This window comes from Pseudopodoces humilis, chromosome 1 (genome assembly GCF_049639895.1).
Source record: "Pseudopodoces humilis isolate 2021_Gansu_Grassland_sample_001 chromosome 1, ASM4963989v1, whole genome shotgun sequence".
Taxonomy (NCBI): domain Eukaryota; kingdom Metazoa; phylum Chordata; class Aves; order Passeriformes; family Paridae; genus Pseudopodoces; species Pseudopodoces humilis.
Genome location: NC_142200.1, coordinates 949,513 through 968,296, shown reverse-complemented (window position 1 = coordinate 968,296; position 18,784 = coordinate 949,513). Strand labels below are relative to the sequence as shown.

Sequence of the window (18,784 nt, the reverse complement as noted above, 5' to 3'; positions counted from 1 at the left end):
TTAAATGGATTTTTATTCCCACGTGGAGGTTGTCGTCTGTGAACTGTCACATGGAGCCATCCCAGAGGGATTTGGGGTGGCACCAGGGGGATCTTCACGGGGTTGTGTCCTCTCAATGTGGCTTTCTCCATGCCAATGGGGTGTAATCATGTAAAATCACGTTTCTGTTTATTTTTATCATCTTTTGCACCAAAATCTCCCCTCAAAAAGATTTTGGAGCTTGGAATGTGGCTCATTTCAAGTTTGTGAGTGAGGCTTCAGCTGCGTGACAAAAATGTTGCACAGATCAGCAGCAGATATTGGGCTGGAGGACTTTGAACTGGTTTGGGGGGGTGAGAATATAAAACTATGGAACAGTTTGGGGTGGAAGGGACCTGCAACTCCATCAAATTCCAACCCTCTGCTCTGGTCAGCGACACCTCCCACTATCCCAGGTTGCTCCAAGCTCAGTCCACCCTGGCCTTGGACATTTCCAGGGATGGAGCAGCCACAGCTTCTCTGTGAATTCTATTCCAGTTCCTCCCCACCCTCACAGGGAGGAATTCCTTCAATATACCATCTAACCCTGCCCTCTGGCAGTGGGAAGCCATTCCCTCTTGTCCTGGCACCCCAGGCCCTTATCCAAAGTCAGGGCTCAGCATCCAGATGTTCCCACCAGTGATGTTTTGCCCAGAAAAAACCTTTTCATCCTCAGAGCAATTCCCAAATCATTGCTAATTGCATCCATGCAAGTGCCAGGAGGCAAGAAGTGTTTAGGGCATGGAAAAGGCTCAGATCCTCTCCTGATGGGCAAGTTTGAGTTTCTACCCCCTTGATATTCCCAGAGCTGGGAGCAGATCAGGGATCATGGTGCAGTTTTTTGGCTGGTTGAGCTCTTGAGCTCTTGAAATATGAGCCCATCGTTCTGGAATGTGGGCAGCATCCTCATGGATGTTGCTCTGACCACAGGGATGCAGCCATTCTCCCAGCCCTTGCAGGGTTAAAGTGGCATCACCTCATTCCCAAAAGTCCCTCCCCAGTGCTGCACATCCCACACCAGCTTCATCCTTGGTGACCTTGGTGCCAGCATGGCACCAGCTCCATCCCTGGAAATCATGGATGTCACCTCCCCATGGAAGTGACCCCGTGGTGGCTTCCACAGCTCCCCAGGACCACAGGGACCACAAAAAGCCACACCCCCCCCATTGCTCTGGCCACGTTTATTTGGTTGCAGCCCTGCAGAGGTAACACGTGTCTCCACCACCTCCCACCCTCATCCAGGTTCTCCTGAAGCTGTCAGGATCCCCCTGTTCCTCAGAGGAGCTCGCTTTGGTCCCTGTCACCCCTCCTGTCCCAGAAGGGGCTTGTCCACTAGTCCTTGGCCATGTCATATGCCCGGTTGGTGGCCGCCTCCACGGCATCCATGACGGTGGCCCGGAGCGCTCCCTTCTCCAGCTGGTGCAGGGCGTAGATCGTGGTGCCCCCAGGCGTGCAGACGTCCCCCCGCAGCTTTGCCGGGTGTTCCCCCGTCTCCAGCAGCATCTTCGCTGCACCCTACGGGACACCAGGATACCAAGAAGGTGAGATTTGGGACATCCCAAATCCCCCTCTCCATGTTTGGATGGCATCACCATCCCAACACCCCCATGGCGAGGGACTGTCCCACCGCTATGCCCTTCACCCTTCTGGTGGCCTCGTTTTTGCTTCCAAGAGGGGAAACTGAGGCAGAGTGGTATCCAGCACCTCCTCCCTCATCCCAATGGATGTTGTGGAGCCCAGGGGCAGGAGGGAAGGGGAGCGATGTCGCTGTGTGCCAAGGACTCACCAGCAGCGTCTGCGCCGCGATCCTGCTGGCCAAGGCGCCCGGCATTCCCATCTTCACCGCACCCTCAGCTAACGCCTCGGCAAACAGGTACACCTGGGAAGAGGAGAGTATCCCGGGGTGAGCCTGGAGCAAGGGGAGGACCCCAAATCCCAGGACAGCGTCCCCTGTCCCCCTAGCTTACGTATGCCACGCCGCTGCCACTGAGCCCGGTGTGGATGTCAATGTAGGATTCGGGGACCTCCTCACAGAGGCCACAGGAGGACAGGAGGCTCTTGAGGAGCGCGGCTTCTTCATCACCCGCATTGCTGCCCCGGGAGAAGACCATGGCCCCTGCCTGCACCACGCAGGGCAGGTTGGGCATGATCCGCAGCACTTTGGTCCAGGGTGGGAGGAGCTGGGAAAAGATGGGGATGGAAGAAGGGGTGCCAGCCCTGGGAAGTATCCGAGGGTGACTGGAGACACCGGTGGGTGTCACCCATCAGGCTGGCGGAGAAGTGAGGAGCACAGGGAGGGAGCTGGAGGTGCAGCCAGGTGGGGACAAGGCCACAGTGGTGTGTCCCGCATGGGCCTGGGTGCAAATGGAGGAGGAAGAGGAGGGAAGAAGAGGAAAGGAGGAACAGGAGAATGAGAGGTGAAGAATATGAAAGAAAAAGGAGAGAAGGAGAATAGGAGGAGAAGGGAAAAGGAGAAGGAGGACAAGGACAAGGAAAACAGAGGAGACAAGGAGGAGGAGGAGGTGGAAGAGGAGGAGGAGAAGAAGGAGGAGAAGATAAAGGAAAAAGAAAGGAGAGGAAGAAGAGGAGAGAAGGAGGGGAAGCAGAAGGAAAAAGAGAGGAGGAGCAGGAGAGAAGGGGAAAAGAAGGAGAAGGAGTCTCACCCGCTGCAGTGTCTGGATGGTGACACCAGCCACCAATGACACAACGATGTGGTGGGACCCCACAGCGGGACGGATCTCCTCCAGGACACCCGGCAGGATGTGGGGCTTGGTGGCCAGGAAAACCAGGGTGCTCCTGTGCACCACTTCCAGGTTGCAGTGTGTGGTCCGGCAGCCCAACTTCTGCCCAGGGACAGGGAGAGGGATCACAGCCCAGCACCTCCAAAAACAGCATCCCAAAACCAGCACCCTCACAGAAATGGCACATCCAGAGGCAGGGCCACGGCCTGGGGACTTGTTCTGGTCACAAAGCCACCGAGACTGTGCCTGGATCTCACCCAGACCTGGGAAGGATGAGCCAAACCCCAGTGTGGGGGGGAAGGGTGCTCTGACCCCACAGGGAGGGACACCCCAACATCTCCCAGCCCCATGGCCCCACTCACCCGCCAAGCATCCAGGTTTTTGTCTGAGGGAGCGCTGGCCAGGATGTTGCTGGCTGGAACCTTCCCTTGGAGGACACAGGCAATGGGATGAGTGGAAGCCCAGACACCCCGATTTCCACTGGGATGTGATTTCTCCAATCCCAGCACGATCCCACAGGAGAACATGGAGCAGAGGGGGCTGGGGATGGATCCTGCTGGTGTGGCTGGCACAGGCACCCACTTGTGTCGGTGCAGTGACAATGGAGGTGGCCCTAATGGGCAAGGCTGTCCCCACACTGTGCTATGGAACAGGGACAATCTGGGACACATGGGGAGCAGGGACAGGGCTGTGCCCTCGCTATCTGTGGGACAGGGCTGTCCCAATGTCCCCACACTGATCTGGGGGACAGGGACCTCACGGAGGGCAGAGTCCTTGGGGAGAGCAGGAACCTTGGGGAGGGGTGCAGAAAAGGGCTGTCCCAACGTCCCCACACTGATGTGGGGGACAGGGACCCTGGGGGACTGGGACAGGACAGGGCTGTCCCCATGTCCCCACACTAATCTGTGTTACAGGGACACAAGGGAACAGCAGGGTCCCCGGGGAAATGCAGCAGGAAAGGGCTGTCCCCATGTCCCTCCAGCGCAGGACAGGAACCCGGGGAAGGGCTGGGACCTTGGGAATAGGCCAAGGTAGGGCTGTCCCCGTGTTCCTCCAATGGAGCACAGGGACCTGGGGAAGGGCTGGGACCTTGGGAACGGGCCACGACAGGGTTATCCCCACATCCCTGGAGGACAGGGACCCGGGGGTGGGCTGGGACTTTGGGATCAGGTCAGGATGCGACTGTTCCCATGCATCTCCACTGGACAACAGGGAAGGGAGTGCAGGGAGCGTCCAGACGAGCGCTGTCCCCATGTCCCCCCACAATTCCCCGCACCGCCGGACGCGCAGGGACGCCGGGAAGGCGCCAGACCAGGACTGTCCCCATGTCCCCTCCCCTACCCATGTGCCACGGACCCTCCGGTCGCCCCCATCCCGTACCTGCCTGCAGCAGCCCCCGGACGAGCCCTCCGGCCATGCGCCCGGCGCCCACGAACCCGACCCAGAGCTCGGACGCCTCCATGGCTGGGCGAGGCCGCGCCCCCAGATCCACACCCCCGGCGCTGATTGGTAGCATTCAGTCACACCCTGCTCTCCTATTGGTTCAGTCGCATTTAAGGGGCGGGGTAAAGAAGGAAAACTGCGCGTGCGCCGGCGCCACGTGGTTCGCGCAGGGCCACGCGTGGGGGTCCCGGAGGGAGTTCTTGACTCTTCCCAAACCTTCCCCGCAGCTCTTGGCGGAGCCCCGGCACCCCTGGGGCCACGGGAGGATCGCCACCAGGGGGGTGGGGACTAAATTTGGCGTGGGGGAAGTCCCCAAAGTTGTCCACTCCCCACTCTCCTCCCCCCCACCCGCCGGCATCCACGGGTTTATGGGGGGATACTCTCCGAGGGGGTGTCCCCTAATTAGTCCGTGGGTGTGGGAGCTGCTTCCCACTCCGTGGTGCTCCTCATCCTCTTCTTCCCATAGTACCCTCACCCACCAGCATCCCTGGGACTATGGGAGGTTCCCTTAGTGGGGTGGGTCCCCGAAATTTGGGGAGGGTGGTCCTGTAATTTGTCCGTGAGTATGGGGGGCTTCTTCTCACCCTCTTTTCCCCACAGGATCCCTTCCATTCCCATCATGCTGCTCCAGAGCTCCTGGGCTGTGCTGCTCCTGTGTACCACTGCTGGGTTTTTGGGGTGGCTGGGCCTTGCTGCCTCCCCAAAGAAGGTGGGGATCCCCCTCACCGGAGCTGGGGTTTCCCTCCACAAATCCCCCCTCAAGACAGCCATGGGTCACAGCCAGGATGAAGCCACATCCTGGGAGAAGTCACACCTGGACTCCTGTCACTGTCTGGTAGCTGTGGGACTCTCCCCAGCTGGGAAATTGGGATTCTGGGATCCCCTATCCTAGGCAGCCTCTTTGCTTGGTGTAGATATGGCTTTTGGGAGGTGGAAGCCAAATTCTGGGGTGAGTTCACACCTTTTTCCACATTTTACATCCCCAAACCCCCTCCTTTGTCCCTCCATCCCATGCTGGGAGCACCCAGGGGTGCCAAGGGCTCGTTTTGAGGTGTCCATGGGGAGAAACAGCATTCCCCCATCATCACCCCGCAAATTTTCACCTCAGGAGAAGCTCTGGGAGACCTGGATGAGGTCAGTGCTGGATGAGACCCCCATGGCCCAGCTTATGCAGGACATCGCCCACCAGATAGGTATGAGCCAGGGTTGGGACGCTGCAACATTCCCATATCCCACTCTGGGACTGATCCAACTTCTTTTCCCTCCCCACAGGGAATGTGAGCAGCCGTGGGGCTGCGCAGCTCCAGGGAGGACACCAGGTTGTCCCATCCAACCTCCATCAGGAGCAGGAAAGAACTCAGGATATTCATCCCCAACCAGGTGGGAACACAGCACATCCCATTCCCAGCTTTTTCACACCAGGGTGCATCTTCCTCAGCTCATCCCACTGCTGAGTCCATCTTTTCCATATGCAGAGAGCAACCTGGTCCTTCAGGAGGTGATGGAGAAGCTGCGGAAGGTCAACCAGAGCCTGGAGCTGATGCTGACAGTCTTGGAAGATGCACGAAGCCACCTGGAGCACCTCAAAGCCATCCCTGACCTGGATGGTGAGCAGGAATGGGTGCTGGAGGATCGATGGGAGCTGGCGAGTGCCAACACCAGGCTTTTCTTCCCCATCCCACAGGTCAGAGCCAAAGTGCCACCTCCTCCTGCATCCCACACGGCTCATACTTCATGCTCCTGCTTCTCCCACTGGTGCCAGCATCATTCCAGGCCATCCTTCTCCTCCTCCTCTTCCTCACTTCCAGCGCCCTCGGCATTCCAGCAATGTCCACTCTTCTGCTCCTTGCTGTGGCAGGTGGGGATGAGTGTAGGGACACCTGGTAGGGGACACACCACCCTGGGTGGGCTCCTCTCCCACCCTCTTGTTTTCCCACAGGGCATTTGCTGGTGGCACCCGCCTGCCGTGGTGCCAGAAGGATCCGGCCAGTTGTTCCCCGGGAAGAGCCCCTGTACCGTCTCACCTCCACCCCAGAGAGGTAGGGGACAGTTGAGGAGGTGGCATGGAACCCTTGGGAGCTGCTGGGTCCCATCTTTGTTGTCTCACTCTGGATTTTCCACCCTGGAGACATCTGGGTCTCCCAAGTTCTCAGGAAGGGACAGGACACATCTTGGTGGCTTCCCTATGGCTTTTGGACACCTCATCCCAATTCCTTCCCCCATTTCTGCTCAGATGTTCCATCCTGGGTATCCCATCCTTGCTGTCTCATCCTGGATTTCCCATCCTGTATGTTCAATCCTGGAGCCGTCTGGCAGAGGTCTCCAGGGAAGGACAGGACATATCTTGATGGCTTTCCTATGGCTTTTGGGCATCTCGTCCCAACTCCATGTCCTGTTTCTACTCAGTGTCACATCCCTGGGTGTCTCATCCTGGAGCCATCTGGCAGAGGTCTCCAAGAAAAGAGAGGACACATGCCGATGGCTTTCCTATGTTTTTTTTGCTTGTCTTTCCAATTCCCTGACCAATTTCTGCTCAGAGAAGGGCGTGGAGAGGATGGAGAGGTGCATGTCTCCATTGTGGTGGTGACACAGAAGCCACCAAGATGACAGGATTCTGGTTTTCCTTCCTCCCTCCCAGGGAATGCAATATAGAGCTGCTGCAAGAGGAACTGGACAGGATGGAGATAAGCTGCCTGCAAGGTGAGAGGTTCCCACAAGGTGGGACGTGTGGTGGTTGTAGGACAGATCCAAAGCCCTGACATGTCCCCATCTTGTGCTGGGACATGTGTGTTATCCCAGAGTGTCCCCAAGCTCTGCCAGGGCATGTGCCAGCACCCCAGTGTCCCCATCCACCACCTGGGGACAGGAGCACTGGGAGGGTATCTCCACCCCTGCCATGTTCTTGCAGAGCCCTCATACCTGGAGCAGCGCCAAGAGGTGACCGGGGACATTCCCGGATTCACTAAGCAAGTGTCACCCGACCCCGGTGGCCAGAGGACAACACCAAGCTCATGTGGGGTAAGATGCTGGGTGGGATGTCCCCATGTTGGTGTTGTTCCCCAAAATCTGCTCTTGGGGGCCAGCTGGGTCTCTGAGGGTCAGGTCCTCCAAGGCTGGGGTATCCTCACCATGGTGGCACCTCTGGGCATGGGACAACCCACTGGGAGACTGACAGGGCTGGGGACATGACATATAGGGAGAAATTTGGGAGTGGGTGTCCTGAAGGAAGGCCAAGGCACCCCAGGGGACAAGGGACATCTGCAGGAGCCCCCTTCTTCCCAAACCAGGTGACACCAGAGCCGGTTGTGGATGCTGGGAAGCTCTGGAAGCCCAAGCCCTGCAGCCCGAGAGCCAACATGTGAGCAGCAACCACCCAGAATGTCCCTTCTCTGTGACTTGGTGTCACCTCAGGGGGAGACCCCACTGCTGGTGGCTTCCTGGGGTGCCTACGAGTTTCTCCTCTTTAGGTCTCCATGCCAGGGGCTCACCAGGGCTGGGCAGCGGTGCCGGAAGAAAGCCATTCCTGGGCAGGAATTCTGCCACATCCACATCACTGGCAGTAGCTTGGCCATGGATTCACCCCCTCATTTTTGACCTTCTACTCCCTCACAGAGAGGTTTTAACCCTTTTTATGGTTATTCCAGACCTGGTGGAGAACATGGATGCCACTGGATGTGGGTACAGGGCAGATGTTCATTATCCCACCAGTTTTATGCTATTTGCATATATTTTAATAAATGCCACATTTACAGCTGCAATCTTTTCCATTCTTATCCTGAGATGGGGGGCTGTGGGATCATCCCCAAGTGCCAAGAGCAGCAAATTCCCTGCTGCCATTTCCATGCCCTGGAATCCTGATTGCCTTCTGTTTATTACACCTAATTGCAGGTAATTAGTGTAGCTCATGAACAGCTCAGAGCCACCACCCTCTTGGACACAGCCACGGTGATGTGGCTCCAGTTGGCTCCTACTACTTGACTTGGGATCTTTTTGGGATGCTCCAACCTTCTTCCCCCCTGCCCTGGGCGTCCTGCGCCGCTCCCAGCAGTGGGGCAGGAATGTGGGAGCTGCTCCCCAGGCTCCTGTTTTTGCTTTGGAAATGTCACTGTCACCCCCCCAGCCCTGTCCTCTGCCCCAGCAAAGGACAACCCTGAGTTGAAGAGGATGATCCCGGTGCCGGGTGATCCCAGTCCCGGTGCTGTCACTTCCTGGCAGTGGCATAGTTGGCATTGAACCAGGCACAGGTTTCCTTCACAGCTGGGGAGGGAGAAAATTGGATGTGTTTGGGTATTGGGAATGGATTTTGGGAATGGATTTTGGTATAGAATCACAGGATGGGTTTGGGGACTGGGAATGGATTTTGGTCATTTAATCATAGAATAGGCTGGGTTGGAAGGGACTTTTTTTAGGTCTTACCCAACCACCAAGAAAGGAGACACCTCCTAAGAGACCAGGCTGCTCCATGCCCCATCCAACCTGACCTTGGATATTTCCAGGGATGGAGAAACCACCACCTCCCTGGGCAACCCATGCCAGTATTTCATCACCCTCATTCTTCATCGGGAAAGGATGGACCACCTTGATGCCACCAAGGCTGATGGCATGGGGTAGGACCCCTGGTGTCTCTTGGAGACTCCCCCATCTCACCTTTCCTGAAAGGTGTGAACTGGAATCCGGGCAGGTACTGCCGGAGCTTGGCATTGCTGGCCGTCTTCTTGAACTGCCCATCGGACTTGGTGGTGTCAAACTGGGATGGGAAGGATTAAGGAGGAAAAACAGGCCTTGCTTTTGCTCCTTTGGTGGGAAGGATCCTCTGGATCATGGAATCTCTCAAGGGAGCTGGTGGGAAGAGGGGCTTAGCCTTTTGTGAAGGATACAACGAGCTCTCCCCTGAATTCCATGGCCTCCGCGATGGCCTCTGCTGCTTCCCGGATGGAGACTTCATCTTCTTCTCCCACTGTGGAGAAGGGAAGGATCATGGCTGTTCCCTCATGGAGAGGGGACTCCTGGGGAGAAGTCAGGCCTTACCTGACAAAATGATTGGTTCCACCTCATCGTATTCCCGCAGGACCCAAAGGAAAAGTCGGGCCAGGTCCTGTGGAAGAGCAGACAACTCTTGGAGAGGTCACTGATGTCCCCCAGCCCTCCCATCTGAAGGGGACACAACTCTGGGGATGGCCCAGGACAAGCCAGGGGGGTTCAGACCCCTCTGGGGTCCTGCCAGTGGGTCCTCCAGACCAATTCCCTGCTTCCCAAGGCCACACCTACCAGAGAATAGATGAATTGTCTCCTGGGCTTGCCCGTTCCCCAGACGGTCAGAGCAGAGCCGGACTCTGCAGGAGGAAGGAGCCATGACCACCAGAGCCACCTCTAACCATCCCACAGAGCAGGTGGGAAAGAAAAACCCCTCATTTCTCCCCCAAAAAATCCCTGGAAGTCCTGCCACCCTCACGTTTGGCCAGGTAGACCTTGTGGATGAGCCCAGGCAGGACGTGGCCGTCCTCAATGTTGAAGTTGTCGTGCGGCCCGAAGACGTTGGTGGGAATCACAGCAGTGAAACATCGGCCGTGCTGCTCGGAATAACCCCTGGATGAGAGCAGGGAAGGGATGGTGGGTGGGCTGATGTGCCCCTAAAAAACCCCAGCCAGCAGCACCTTCACTTGCTGAGCCCAGGTATCTCCCCAACTTCCACCTGGAAATCCCACTGGATTCCCCTTGCCTTGAAAACTCCCATGTTCCCAATTCACCTATTTTGGACATCAATCATCCTCTTGGCATAGGAGTAGCCGAAGTTGGAGCTATGAGGTGGCCCGTTGTGGATCTAGGAATATCAGAGCAGATAAATTAAGCAGAGCAGGGACTTTCTCTGGATTTTGTGTGGGAATGGGGATTCTCACCATGGTCTCGTCAATGGGGTAGGTGGTCTTGTCCGGGAAGATGCAGGTGGAGAGGCAGGAGACCACCTTCTGCACCCCCAGCTCATGGGCTGAGTGCAGGACGTTGTCGTTGATGTGTATGTTTGTCCTCTGGGAAAGGGAATGTTTATCAGGATCATGGGGTCAGGGATCCCCAAATCCCTTCACCAACAACTCATTAATAACTCCAGAAGCCACTGGAACTCTGGTTCGGCTCTGGGAGCAGAGCAAGCCACATCCCTGAGTGCCCATATCCAAATTTAGGGAGTGCAGCACCCACACGGATCCCGACAGCACCAATTCCATGGATACTCACCCAAAAATCCAGGTTGGAGCGGAGGTTTTTGAAGAGGCCTCCGACCATGGCAGCCAGGTGGATGACGTGGGTGGGCTTGTGCCTCTCAAACAGGGCTTTGGTCTCGGAGCTGCTCCTGGAATGGGAAATTTTGGGATTCAATGGGGTCAGCAGGGCAAATTGAGGTGTTTCTGTGGAAAAACCCAATCCTAGGAAAAGAAATTTTGGGGTTTGGTGGGGGTAGGTTGGGGAGTTTCTAAGGAAAAATCTAGTCTTCTGATGGGAAAATTGGGACTGGGTAAGGTCAACAGAACAAACTGGGGTCTTTCCAAGGAAAACCCAAATTCTGGGATGGAAAATTTGGGGTTCAGTGGGGTTGACAGAGCATACTGGGGTGTTTCAAATCCAGGGAAAGGAAATTTTGGGGTCACCAGAGCAGACTGGGGCAATTCCAAGGCAAAAAGCCCAGTCCTGGGATGGGAAAACTTGGGGTTCATTGAGGTCAACAGAGCAGACTGGGGTCTTTTCAAGGAAAAACCAAATCCTGGGATGGGAAATTTTGGTGTTTGTTAGGGTCAACAGAGCAGATTGGGTTGTTTCCAAGGAAAAATCAAACACTGCAATGGGAAAATTTGAGATTTGGTGGGGTTGACAGAGCAAGTTGAGGTATTTCCAAGGAAAAAACACAATCCTGAGATGGGAAATTTTACGGTCACCAGAGCAGACTTGGGGAGATTCAGAAGAAAAACTAAACCCTGGAATGGGGAATTCTGGGGTTTATTGGGGTTGACAGAGCAAATTCCAGGGTTTCCAAGGAGAAACGCAACTCACGTCAAGTCAGCGTCTCGGGAGGACACGAAGATCCACTCCTCGTCCGGCTGCCCCTCTCCATCGGCCACCACCTTCTCAATGGCTCTGCCCACCAAGCCGGTGCCACCTGTCACCAGGATGCGCTTGGTCACCTCCGTCATGGCCAAAACCCTGCAGGGAGGAGCTGGGAGGACAAGTTGGGATCACCTCGGGATGCACTTCAGGATGGACCACCCTGGTGTGGGCACTCACGAGCATCACCCACATCCCAGGCAGGTGGGATTGTTTTTCAGGGGGAAAATTTCTGCCTTTCTGGCAAAAAGGTGAGTGGAAAAAGGGGTGTGTTTGGTTGTGATCGGGCTGAAACTCCTCAGCTGGAGGCCACCTGGGCCAGGGCCAGACCTGCCACGTGGCACTGCCCGGCCTCTGGAAAGGGAGGGGCACCTGCACCCCCAGGTGCGTGCCCCAAATCTCCTTCTGCACCCCCAAATCGCCCCCCACATCCCAAATCTCTCCCTTTCTTCCCAGGGATTCATCCCAGATCTATTCCTGAACTCTGAGTCTTGTGTCTGCACCTCAAATCTCGCCCTGCACCCCAGATCTCCTTCTGTACCCCAAATCTCCCTCTGCACCCCGGGTCTGCACCCCAGATCTCCCCCTTAACCCCGAATTTCCCCCTGCACCCCAAGCCTTATGTTTGCAGCCTAAACCTCCCCTGTACCCCAAATCCCAGGTCTGCACCCAGGATTGCATCCCACGCCTCCCTTGCCCCTCAAACCTCAGCACTGCACCCCAAGTCCCAGCTCTGAACCCAGTCCTAACCCCCTCACCTCCCCTGAACCCCAAATCCCACTCCTGCATCCCCGCACCCCAATCTCCCCGCACCCCCTCCCGTCCCGAAGCGCGTCTCCCCTCCCAACCCACAACCTCCCGTCCCCCTGCCCTCCCTACCGTCCTGTCCCCGCACTCTGGGGACCCCCCGCTTCTCCTCCCCACCGGCCTGGGGGGGGCTCCTGTCCCCCAAAATGTCCCTTAATGGGGTGAGGGGCGCGTCTCACCCTCGGCTGGATTCGGGGCCACTCGGGTGCGCTCGGCTACGCTCGGTTGAGTTCGGCTGCGCTCGGCTCGGTGCGGGCTCGGGTTGGGTCGGTGAGGGCTCGGCTGTGTTCGGCTGCACGCGGCTCGGCTCGTTGGGGGCTCGGCTGTGTTCGGCTGTACTCGGCTCTGCTTCGTAGGGGCTCGGTAAGGCTCGGTTCCGCTCGGCTCGTTGGGGGCTCGGCTGGATTCGGGGTCACTCGAGTTAGCTCATTGGAGTCTCGGCTGAGTTCGGCTTCGCTCTACTCGATTCGGTTGCGCTCGGCTTCTTCCGCCGCCGTCACCGGGCGCTGCCGCTTGGCTCGTCGGGAAATGTAGTCCATGCCCGGAAGCAGGGGAAAGGAGAGGGCGCAGGAGACGGGATTTTGGGATAGGAAGAGTGATAAGGGAAGGGAGTGCAAGGAAGGAAGAGGTGCATGGGAAGAGAAGGGGGTGCGGGTGGGGAAATAAGATACAGGGAAAAGGAGGGGTTGAAGGAAAAGGGGGTGCAGGGAAGGGAATGGAGGTGAAGGGAAGGGTGGATGGGAAGGGGATGCAGGGGTTTTAAGGGGGTTCATGGGAAGGGGTGCAGAAGCAAGGGAAGGGGTGCAGAAGCACGGAAAGGGGTGCAGGGAAAGGGGGTTCCCAGGTCGTCGTTCTCCCCCCCGCCCCCCCCGCAAACGGGCTCATCAAAAGGGATTTCTATGTGAAAAGGTTTTAATCACTTTTAATGCACTTAAACTGAGATTAAAAATGAGCAGAGTTTTCCTGCAGGTGGGGGATGGTTTTGAAGGCACCCACTCCACCCTCACTTCCAGCTGGCTTTTCCTTCGGGATTTTTGTGAGGCAAAGGCAGGGTTTTGCTCTAAATTAAAATTTTGAAAGTGGAATTTAGGGAGACGCAGCCAGGAATTCCCACATTTCCTTCTGCCAAAGCAGATAGCCCCAGTGTAGAGGAGCAATAGAAAATTAGTTTTTCATTCATTTTCTCCTGGGTGAGACCTGGAAATGTGCCCTTTTCCTTTGGGAAAGTCTCAGGGAAGGCTGAATCCTTGGGGACCTCCTTGCTTGGGAGTTGGGGGGTGTCATTTGCATATTAAAAGATGTTATCTTGTGCCTGTGTCCCCTGGAAGTGCCCATCCCCTCTCCCAGCTGGCTGAGTCCCAGCATGTGCCCAGCCCTTCCAGGCCTTTCCCAGCTCCAAAATCCCACTCCCAGGAGTCTTGGTATTGTTCCCACCTGATGTTTTACAGGATCACCCATGGAGCCAGGGATGGACACTGAAGCTCCTTCTCCATGCCAGCTAATTCCATGTCTGTCCTGCATCCTCCACGAGGCACTGAGGTTTGGCAAGAAGAAACCTCACGTTGATGTTGGGATGAGTCAGATCCAGCTACATCCACGCTTCCACCTCACTTCACGGTGAAATTATGGAATAAAAGGGTTTGGGTTGGAATAAAATCATTCCCACAAATAAAAATCATCCCATTCCAACCCCCTGCCATGGGCAAGGACACCTTCCACTAGACCACACCAGGTTGCTCCAATGTAGCCTTGAACATTCCCAGAGATGGGGGGGAAAAGCCAAGGAAGATTTTCCACGTGCTGGTGGGAGGATAAGATCTTCCTGCTGCCTCCTGCAATTTTTGGGAGACTAATTAGGGATAAACCCGTGTTTCGGCCAAGGAATTGCTGGGAGGTGGCGCAGCCAAGAGCTGCTGTGACAGCACTCGAATAACCACGGTGTTGCATTAAATGTAGTAATTTCGGAGCTTAAATATGCTAATTCTGGGGCTAATTACCCAAGAAATGTTGGAGCATGAGGGAAGATCACAGGGGAAAGGGATAAAGTTGCGGCGACCACATGGGACAGACTCGTTTGTTAATGAAATATCACCCAGGCTTCTGATGTTATCTAACAAGGCCTTGGGATTTGAGGATCAAAGCCCAGAGCAGACCCATTAGCTCACCTGGGCAGGGCGTCTGCGTGACATGATCCAGAGGACATCCCAGGACCTTCCAGCCGGCAGCTTGGGTGGCTTGGCCAAGTCCTGTCAGAGAACCGCTGCTTCATGTGAGGCGTCGGTTCCGTCACAAAGCTTCCTTGTGGGTGACCTATTTCTCTGGAACGGTTTTGGGTCCAGTCCCACTCCCTACTTTGCCCTCCCTGTGCCTCGTAGGAAAGTGGGGCAGATGGGTATGAGATTCCCGGGTGCTGCTTATCCCAGGTGGAAGCTGTCTGAGGATGATGCTTTACGGCTGCAGCCAAGCTCCAGGAGCCCAGGTGAGAGCTCTAAGCATCTCTTCCCCACTAAAACTTCAGCTTTAAAGCTCTTTTTTAGGGAGCAGCACACCAGCAGTGACCCCTTTTCCCACAGGATCTCCTGTGCCAGTTTCCATAGGGATTGGGGGTTGCTCCCCACAGTGTGCAGCCCTTTGCCAGTGGGAGTTATCCAAAAGCAAAGAGGGGAAAGTGGGATGGGGATGGGGGTGCTGGCCACAGATATTCCAAGAAACCCTGTTCATGGGATTGGGAGCAGCTGCTGCACAAGAATGTCCTTTCCACCATAATTTTTTATTTCATCTTGTCGAGTCCAGTCCTCTGGAGGAGGGAGATGAACCTGCCACTGCTCCATGATGGGGTTTGGGGTTGTTCTGGGAGTGGAATCTTGGCTAGGTGGGTGTGAATCCCATGGAGAGACACTGGAAGAGATGCCACCTCTTCCAGCCCATCCCACCTGCTTGGGGTCTCCTTGGATGGAATGCAGAGAACTGGACAGGGGGAAACCCAAGGGACTTGGATTTCCCAGGGTGGATAGGAGAGAGGAATGTGGGTGCAGGACACTGTGGATATGGATCTGAGTCTCCTCCCACTGTTCCCTGGAATCCACGTGAGCTGACTGTGCCCAAAAAAGAGCGTCTCTGGCGCAGGTTTGGGATGAGGCAGACATCCCGCTGGGTCTGGCTGCTTGGGCATGTCCCAGGACCTTGGGAAGGTGAAATCCTGCTCTTGTTTCTGTCCAAGTGTTGATGTCAAGCTGGATGAACTCCAAGGTGAATGAGTATTAGAGCACGGATTACTTAAATTTGTCTCTTTATGGGTTAGACTTTGCTTGAAGATTACCTGAAGTTCGTGCCTCAAGGCCAACCAGGGGAAATGCACTCTTTACACTAAATCAAGAAATAAAAAGGCCAAACAGTTCCAAACCTATTCCCGCTCTCTTTTTCCAGCTCAGATGCAGGGGCTGTTTAGTTTTTGTTTTAGGGAAGGGCTTTGTTCCTCAGCAAACTCTTCCTCTTTGAACCAAATCTGAATCCAGCTGTGCATGGAGTTCTCCAGCTCTCTGGGCTCCAGCTGCTCCAGAGATGTTATTTTAATTTGCTTTTGATGAATATTTTAGTGCTGCCAAAAGCCCTGGAGACTTTGAACTCGTGTGTCAGCCCAGAGCTCACCTGTTTGCTGGGAGCCTTTGTACAGCAAAAAAAAAAACACATCAAAGGAGAAGAAAGAGTGAATGTCACTGGTGCGAAGCAATCTGGGGAGACCAAAGATCTTTATAACACAAAAATCCGTGTTGGAGTGTCAAAATTGGGAGGCATAGAGGCAGGAGGGTGGCACAAAGGACACCATCTTCTTAGCAGGGTCACAGGCTTGTCCCTGCATCTTGTTCCCAGGTCTCCATGCTGTGCCTCAGGAATCCACAGTGACTTGGTGGGAGTCAGGCCATAATGAGGACATGCTTGGTGACCTCAGAGCAGAGGGTTGGTGGCTTGGGGTCAGCAGCACGCATGATCCAGGGACTCTAAACAGGGAGGAGGGTGGTCTGGAGGCCCCCTTTAATGGGACCTTGCAGTGAGGAGGGAAAGGGGGATCTCCATCGAGGATCACTTGAATACCTCATAACAAGGTGAGATCCTGGCCTGGAGATTCCCTAGGAGGTGGAATGGGGACCCTGCAGCCAGATGGACAATGCAACAATGGCCATCACCTGGCTCAGCTGAGGAACTCACAGAAAGGGGTGTGATCACCTGGAAAGTTTGGTAAGCCAAGGCCCTGGAAGGAAGAGGGGACAAAGAAATGGGACCTTCCATGGGTGGTCCTGGTACCTCTCTGAAAGTGAAGATGGTATCACAGAGATTGCAGCTATTTATCCTGGGAGCAAAATATCTGTGCTGGGTGTAGCTGCAGAAGTCTGGCATAAGAAGAGGAGGCATCTGAGGCTTTGCTGGAGGAAAACTTTATTGAGGCCAAAGAATGAAGAAATAGGAGCAGCAAGTGGAAGGGATCCAATGTGAGGTTCAGGTAGGTCAGCCATCAGCTGGGGTGCATTGCTTGCAGGAACCCTTGCCAGAACCCCAACATCATGGTGTCAGGGGTGATGCTGAGGGTCCTCAGCAGATGTAGCTGCCCCTTCTGCCATAGCAGCCCAGGCCTCCCAGCCCGTAGCCAAGGCCAAAGCCAAAGCCACCAGAGATGGGCTGTCCCTGGGCATTGAGTTCGCTACCAACGGCAGCCGAGGAGGTGGATCCGACGACGGTGTTCTGGGGGAAGGAGGTCATGATGGGTCCTGGCAGGGTGACCAGCACAGGGGAAGGGTTGATGATGACGCGGGAATCCTGGCATTGCAGGGCACAGGGCTCGTTGCAGCTGTTGGCCAGCGGGGTGGGTCCACAGGGTTGGCAGAGGCTGTTGCAGGCCATGGTTGCGTTGAAGAGGGGCCCTGGAAGAGAAGGGAGTGAGAAAGGATGGGGATGCTGGGTGCAAGGGGCAGTGATGCAGGAGGGTGAGGGAGTGTGGAGGCTGTTGTGTGTGCGTGAAGGCTGCTGAGGCTGGGGCTGAGCATGCAGGAAGAGAGGAGCCAGGGGTGGAGGAGCAGGAGGGTCAGGGATTTGAGGCTCACCTGGTTGTCAGCAGGAGCAGAAGGTGTGAGGAGAAGTGTGTGAGGGAGAGAGGCTCTGGGTCGGCTTTTATGCTGGTCCTGGAGGGGCGGGACAGCCTTGTCCCATGGCCTTGGGGCAATTTGCTGGCCTGGTGAGTCCTGAGGTGGGGAGTGTTTTGCTTCCCACAACTCTGCAGTGTCATGTCTGACTCTTGAGGCCGTGACCTTGGCGGAAGCTTTTAAATGCCAGTATTAGAGACCAAAGGCTGCTGTTGATGTTTATCTGAGAGGGCTGAAGACGTGACCCGAGCTTTGGAGAGGCGGGATGTCATCATTATGGCAGTGGTGTGCTATGGTTTTGTGGGTGTGTGGTGAAGAGCACCAAGCTCTTCTGCAACAGCCATGTCAGGCTCATTTGGGCTATGCCGATCTTTTGGGGGTGACAGGTGTCCCCTTCTATCACAGTTTCTGTCACCTTGCCAGGTTAAGAAATTCCTAAACCTTTCTATATTCCAGGCATTTCCCACTGGAGATGGGAAGGCAGTTCCTGTGATTTAGGGATGACTCAAGCACCTCCAAGGTCTTGTGTTGGTTGATACATAGCTGGTAAATGATAAAAAGAAGACATGTGAGGAGCAGTTGGAGGAACTGCAGACATTAATTTTGGAGAAAAAGAGGGCTGAACTACTAGAGGTACCTGAAAGGAAACCATAATGTCAGTTTCCTCTGACAAAGACCTCTGAATTGTAATGTGAGGAGTATTTTCCTCCCCACTACTCTGCAGTGTCATGTCCTGCTCTTGAGGCAGTGCCCATCTGTCCTTGGTGGCAGCTTTTAATTGTGAGTTGGTGTTTGGTGGATATTCTTAGAAAGGTGCATGTCAAAAAAACCAGACAATACAACAAAAGCCGAGGAAAAGTAAGGGTGTCATCAGTGAGGTCATTTTGTGGCAGTAGCATTGTTTAGTTTGTGGGTGTGTTGTGAAGAGGGGCCCCATTCCATTGCAGCCATGTCAGGCTGGTCTGGGCTTTGCAACTGTGCCATGCATGAGGAGCTGCCCCTTCCATTGCGGTCATTCTTCTTTTAAAGTGTGAGTGTTTGAGAGCAAAGTCTGGTGTTGATGATGAGTGTCAAAGGGGACTGAAGACAACCAATATTTGGAGAGGTGCAGTGACACCAGTGAGGTCAATGCCATGGAAGTCATGGGTTTATGGGTGTGTTGTGAAGAGGGGCCCAAAAGTATCCCAGATTGGTCAGGCTGGTTCCGGCCCTGAATCTGTGCCAGGTGTGATCACCGGGACTCTCCCCTTCAATGTGGGTAGTGGGAGAGTTTCCCCCTCAGCAAGTTGGCAGATGGTGCAGTGTCTGATATCACACTTGTCTGTGTCACCAGTCAGATGTGTCTGGAGTGTAGGGGTGGAAGGAATCCCCTGCATTCCAAGAGTGGAAAGTGTGAAGTTCTGCATCTGGGCAGGAATGGCATTGGGCTCCAGATCATGCTTGGGGCTGAGACTGGAAAGCAGCTGGAGGAGAACACAGAAACCACAAGGTCTCAGTGGAACTTTACTTCAAAGGATGTCCCCAGTGTCCAAGACAGATTTCTGAAAC

The 18,784-nt window shown here is 55.3% G+C and overlaps 4 protein-coding genes across 5 annotated transcripts; 1 reads left to right on the top strand and 3 right to left on the bottom strand.

Annotated features, from left to right (window-relative positions):
- Window positions 1–1,180: 1,180 nt before the first annotated feature.
- Window positions 1,181–4,251, bottom strand: PYCR3 (pyrroline-5-carboxylate reductase 3). Its single transcript, XM_005516857.2, has 6 exons — window positions 4,140–4,251; window positions 3,122–3,186; window positions 2,682–2,861; window positions 1,986–2,198; window positions 1,805–1,897; window positions 1,181–1,533 (listed from the first exon to the last, which is right to left on the bottom strand). The coding sequence occupies exons 1-6, from the start codon at window positions 4,219–4,221 to the stop codon at window positions 1,351–1,353; spliced, it is 816 nt and encodes a 271-aa protein (XP_005516914.1). The 5' UTR covers window positions 4,222–4,251; the 3' UTR covers window positions 1,181–1,350.
- Window positions 4,252–4,347: 96 nt separating this feature from the next.
- On the top strand, window positions 4,348–7,960 carry LOC148184991 (uncharacterized). The gene is made up of 11 exons (XM_088056300.1): window positions 4,348–4,483; window positions 4,803–4,911; window positions 5,311–5,395; window positions 5,475–5,582; window positions 5,678–5,809; window positions 5,887–6,060; window positions 6,142–6,241; window positions 6,841–6,902; window positions 7,111–7,220; window positions 7,490–7,560; window positions 7,670–7,960. The coding sequence occupies exons 2-11, from the start codon at window positions 4,822–4,824 to the stop codon at window positions 7,794–7,796; spliced, it is 1,059 nt and encodes a 352-aa protein (XP_087912426.1). The 5' UTR covers window positions 4,348–4,483; window positions 4,803–4,821; the 3' UTR covers window positions 7,797–7,960.
- GFUS (GDP-L-fucose synthase) lies at window positions 7,958–12,572 on the bottom strand. 2 transcript variants are annotated; one of them, XM_014254325.2, is made up of 11 exons: window positions 12,174–12,296; window positions 11,244–11,406; window positions 10,434–10,548; window positions 10,100–10,228; window positions 9,950–10,023; window positions 9,655–9,788; window positions 9,471–9,535; window positions 9,231–9,297; window positions 9,080–9,159; window positions 8,850–8,949; window positions 7,958–8,459 (listed from the first exon to the last, which is right to left on the bottom strand). In XM_014254325.2, exons 2-11 carry the CDS (start codon window positions 11,381–11,383, stop codon window positions 8,404–8,406), a joined length of 960 nt encoding a protein of 319 aa, XP_014109800.1. In that variant the 5' UTR covers window positions 11,384–11,406; window positions 12,174–12,296; the 3' UTR covers window positions 7,958–8,403. The 2 variants fall into 2 exon arrangements, with proteins under 2 accessions (XP_014109800.1, XP_005516913.1); XM_005516856.3 differs by having other exon boundaries at window positions 7,959–8,459; window positions 12,281–12,572.
- A 3,979-nt stretch (window positions 12,573–16,551) lies between these two features.
- On the bottom strand, window positions 16,552–17,235 carry LOC102110375 (feather beta keratin-like). The gene is made up of 2 exons (XM_005517370.3): window positions 17,198–17,235; window positions 16,552–17,017 (listed from the first exon to the last, which is right to left on the bottom strand). The coding sequence occupies exon 2, from the start codon at window positions 16,995–16,997 to the stop codon at window positions 16,689–16,691; it is 309 nt and encodes a 102-aa protein (XP_005517427.1). The 5' UTR covers window positions 16,998–17,017; window positions 17,198–17,235; the 3' UTR covers window positions 16,552–16,688.
- Window positions 17,236–18,784: the final 1,549 nt, after the last annotated feature.

Bases quoted from the DNA above. Each gene is read 5' to 3' on its own strand.
- PYCR3 (XM_005516857.2), bottom strand. From the start codon at position 4,221: ATGGAGGCGTCCGAGCTCTGGGTCGGGTTCGTGGGCGCCGGGCGCATG. The intron at 1,898-1,985 runs GTAAGCTAGGGG...TCCTCTTCCCAG, and splicing joins GTGGCAGCGGCGTGGCATAC to GTGTACCTGTTTGCCGAGGC. The intron at 1,534-1,804 runs GTGAGTCCTTGG...GGTGTCCCGTAG, and splicing joins TCGCGGCGCAGACGCTGCTG to GGTGCAGCGAAGATGCTGCT.
- LOC148184991 (XM_088056300.1), top strand. From the start codon at position 4,822: ATGCTGCTCCAGAGCTCCTGGGCTGTGCTGCTCCTGTGTACCACTGCT. The intron at 6,242-6,840 runs GTAGGGGACAGT...CCTCCCTCCCAG, and splicing joins CTCACCTCCACCCCAGAGAG to GGAATGCAATATAGAGCTGC. The intron at 6,903-7,110 runs GTGAGAGGTTCC...ATGTTCTTGCAG, and splicing joins GGAGATAAGCTGCCTGCAAG to AGCCCTCATACCTGGAGCAG.
- GFUS (XM_005516856.3), bottom strand. From the start codon at position 11,383: ATGACGGAGGTGACCAAGCGCATCCTGGTGACAGGTGGCACCGGCTTG. The intron at 9,789-9,949 runs GTGAATTGGGAA...GCTCTCATCCAG, and splicing joins ATGATTGATGTCCAAAATAG to GGGTTATTCCGAGCAGCACG. The intron at 9,298-9,470 runs GTAGGTGTGGCC...GCTCTTCCACAG, and splicing joins GACAATTCATCTATTCTCTG to GACCTGGCCCGACTTTTCCT.
- LOC102110375 (XM_005517370.3), bottom strand. From the start codon at position 16,997: ATGGCCTGCAACAGCCTCTGCCAACCCTGTGGACCCACCCCGCTGGCC.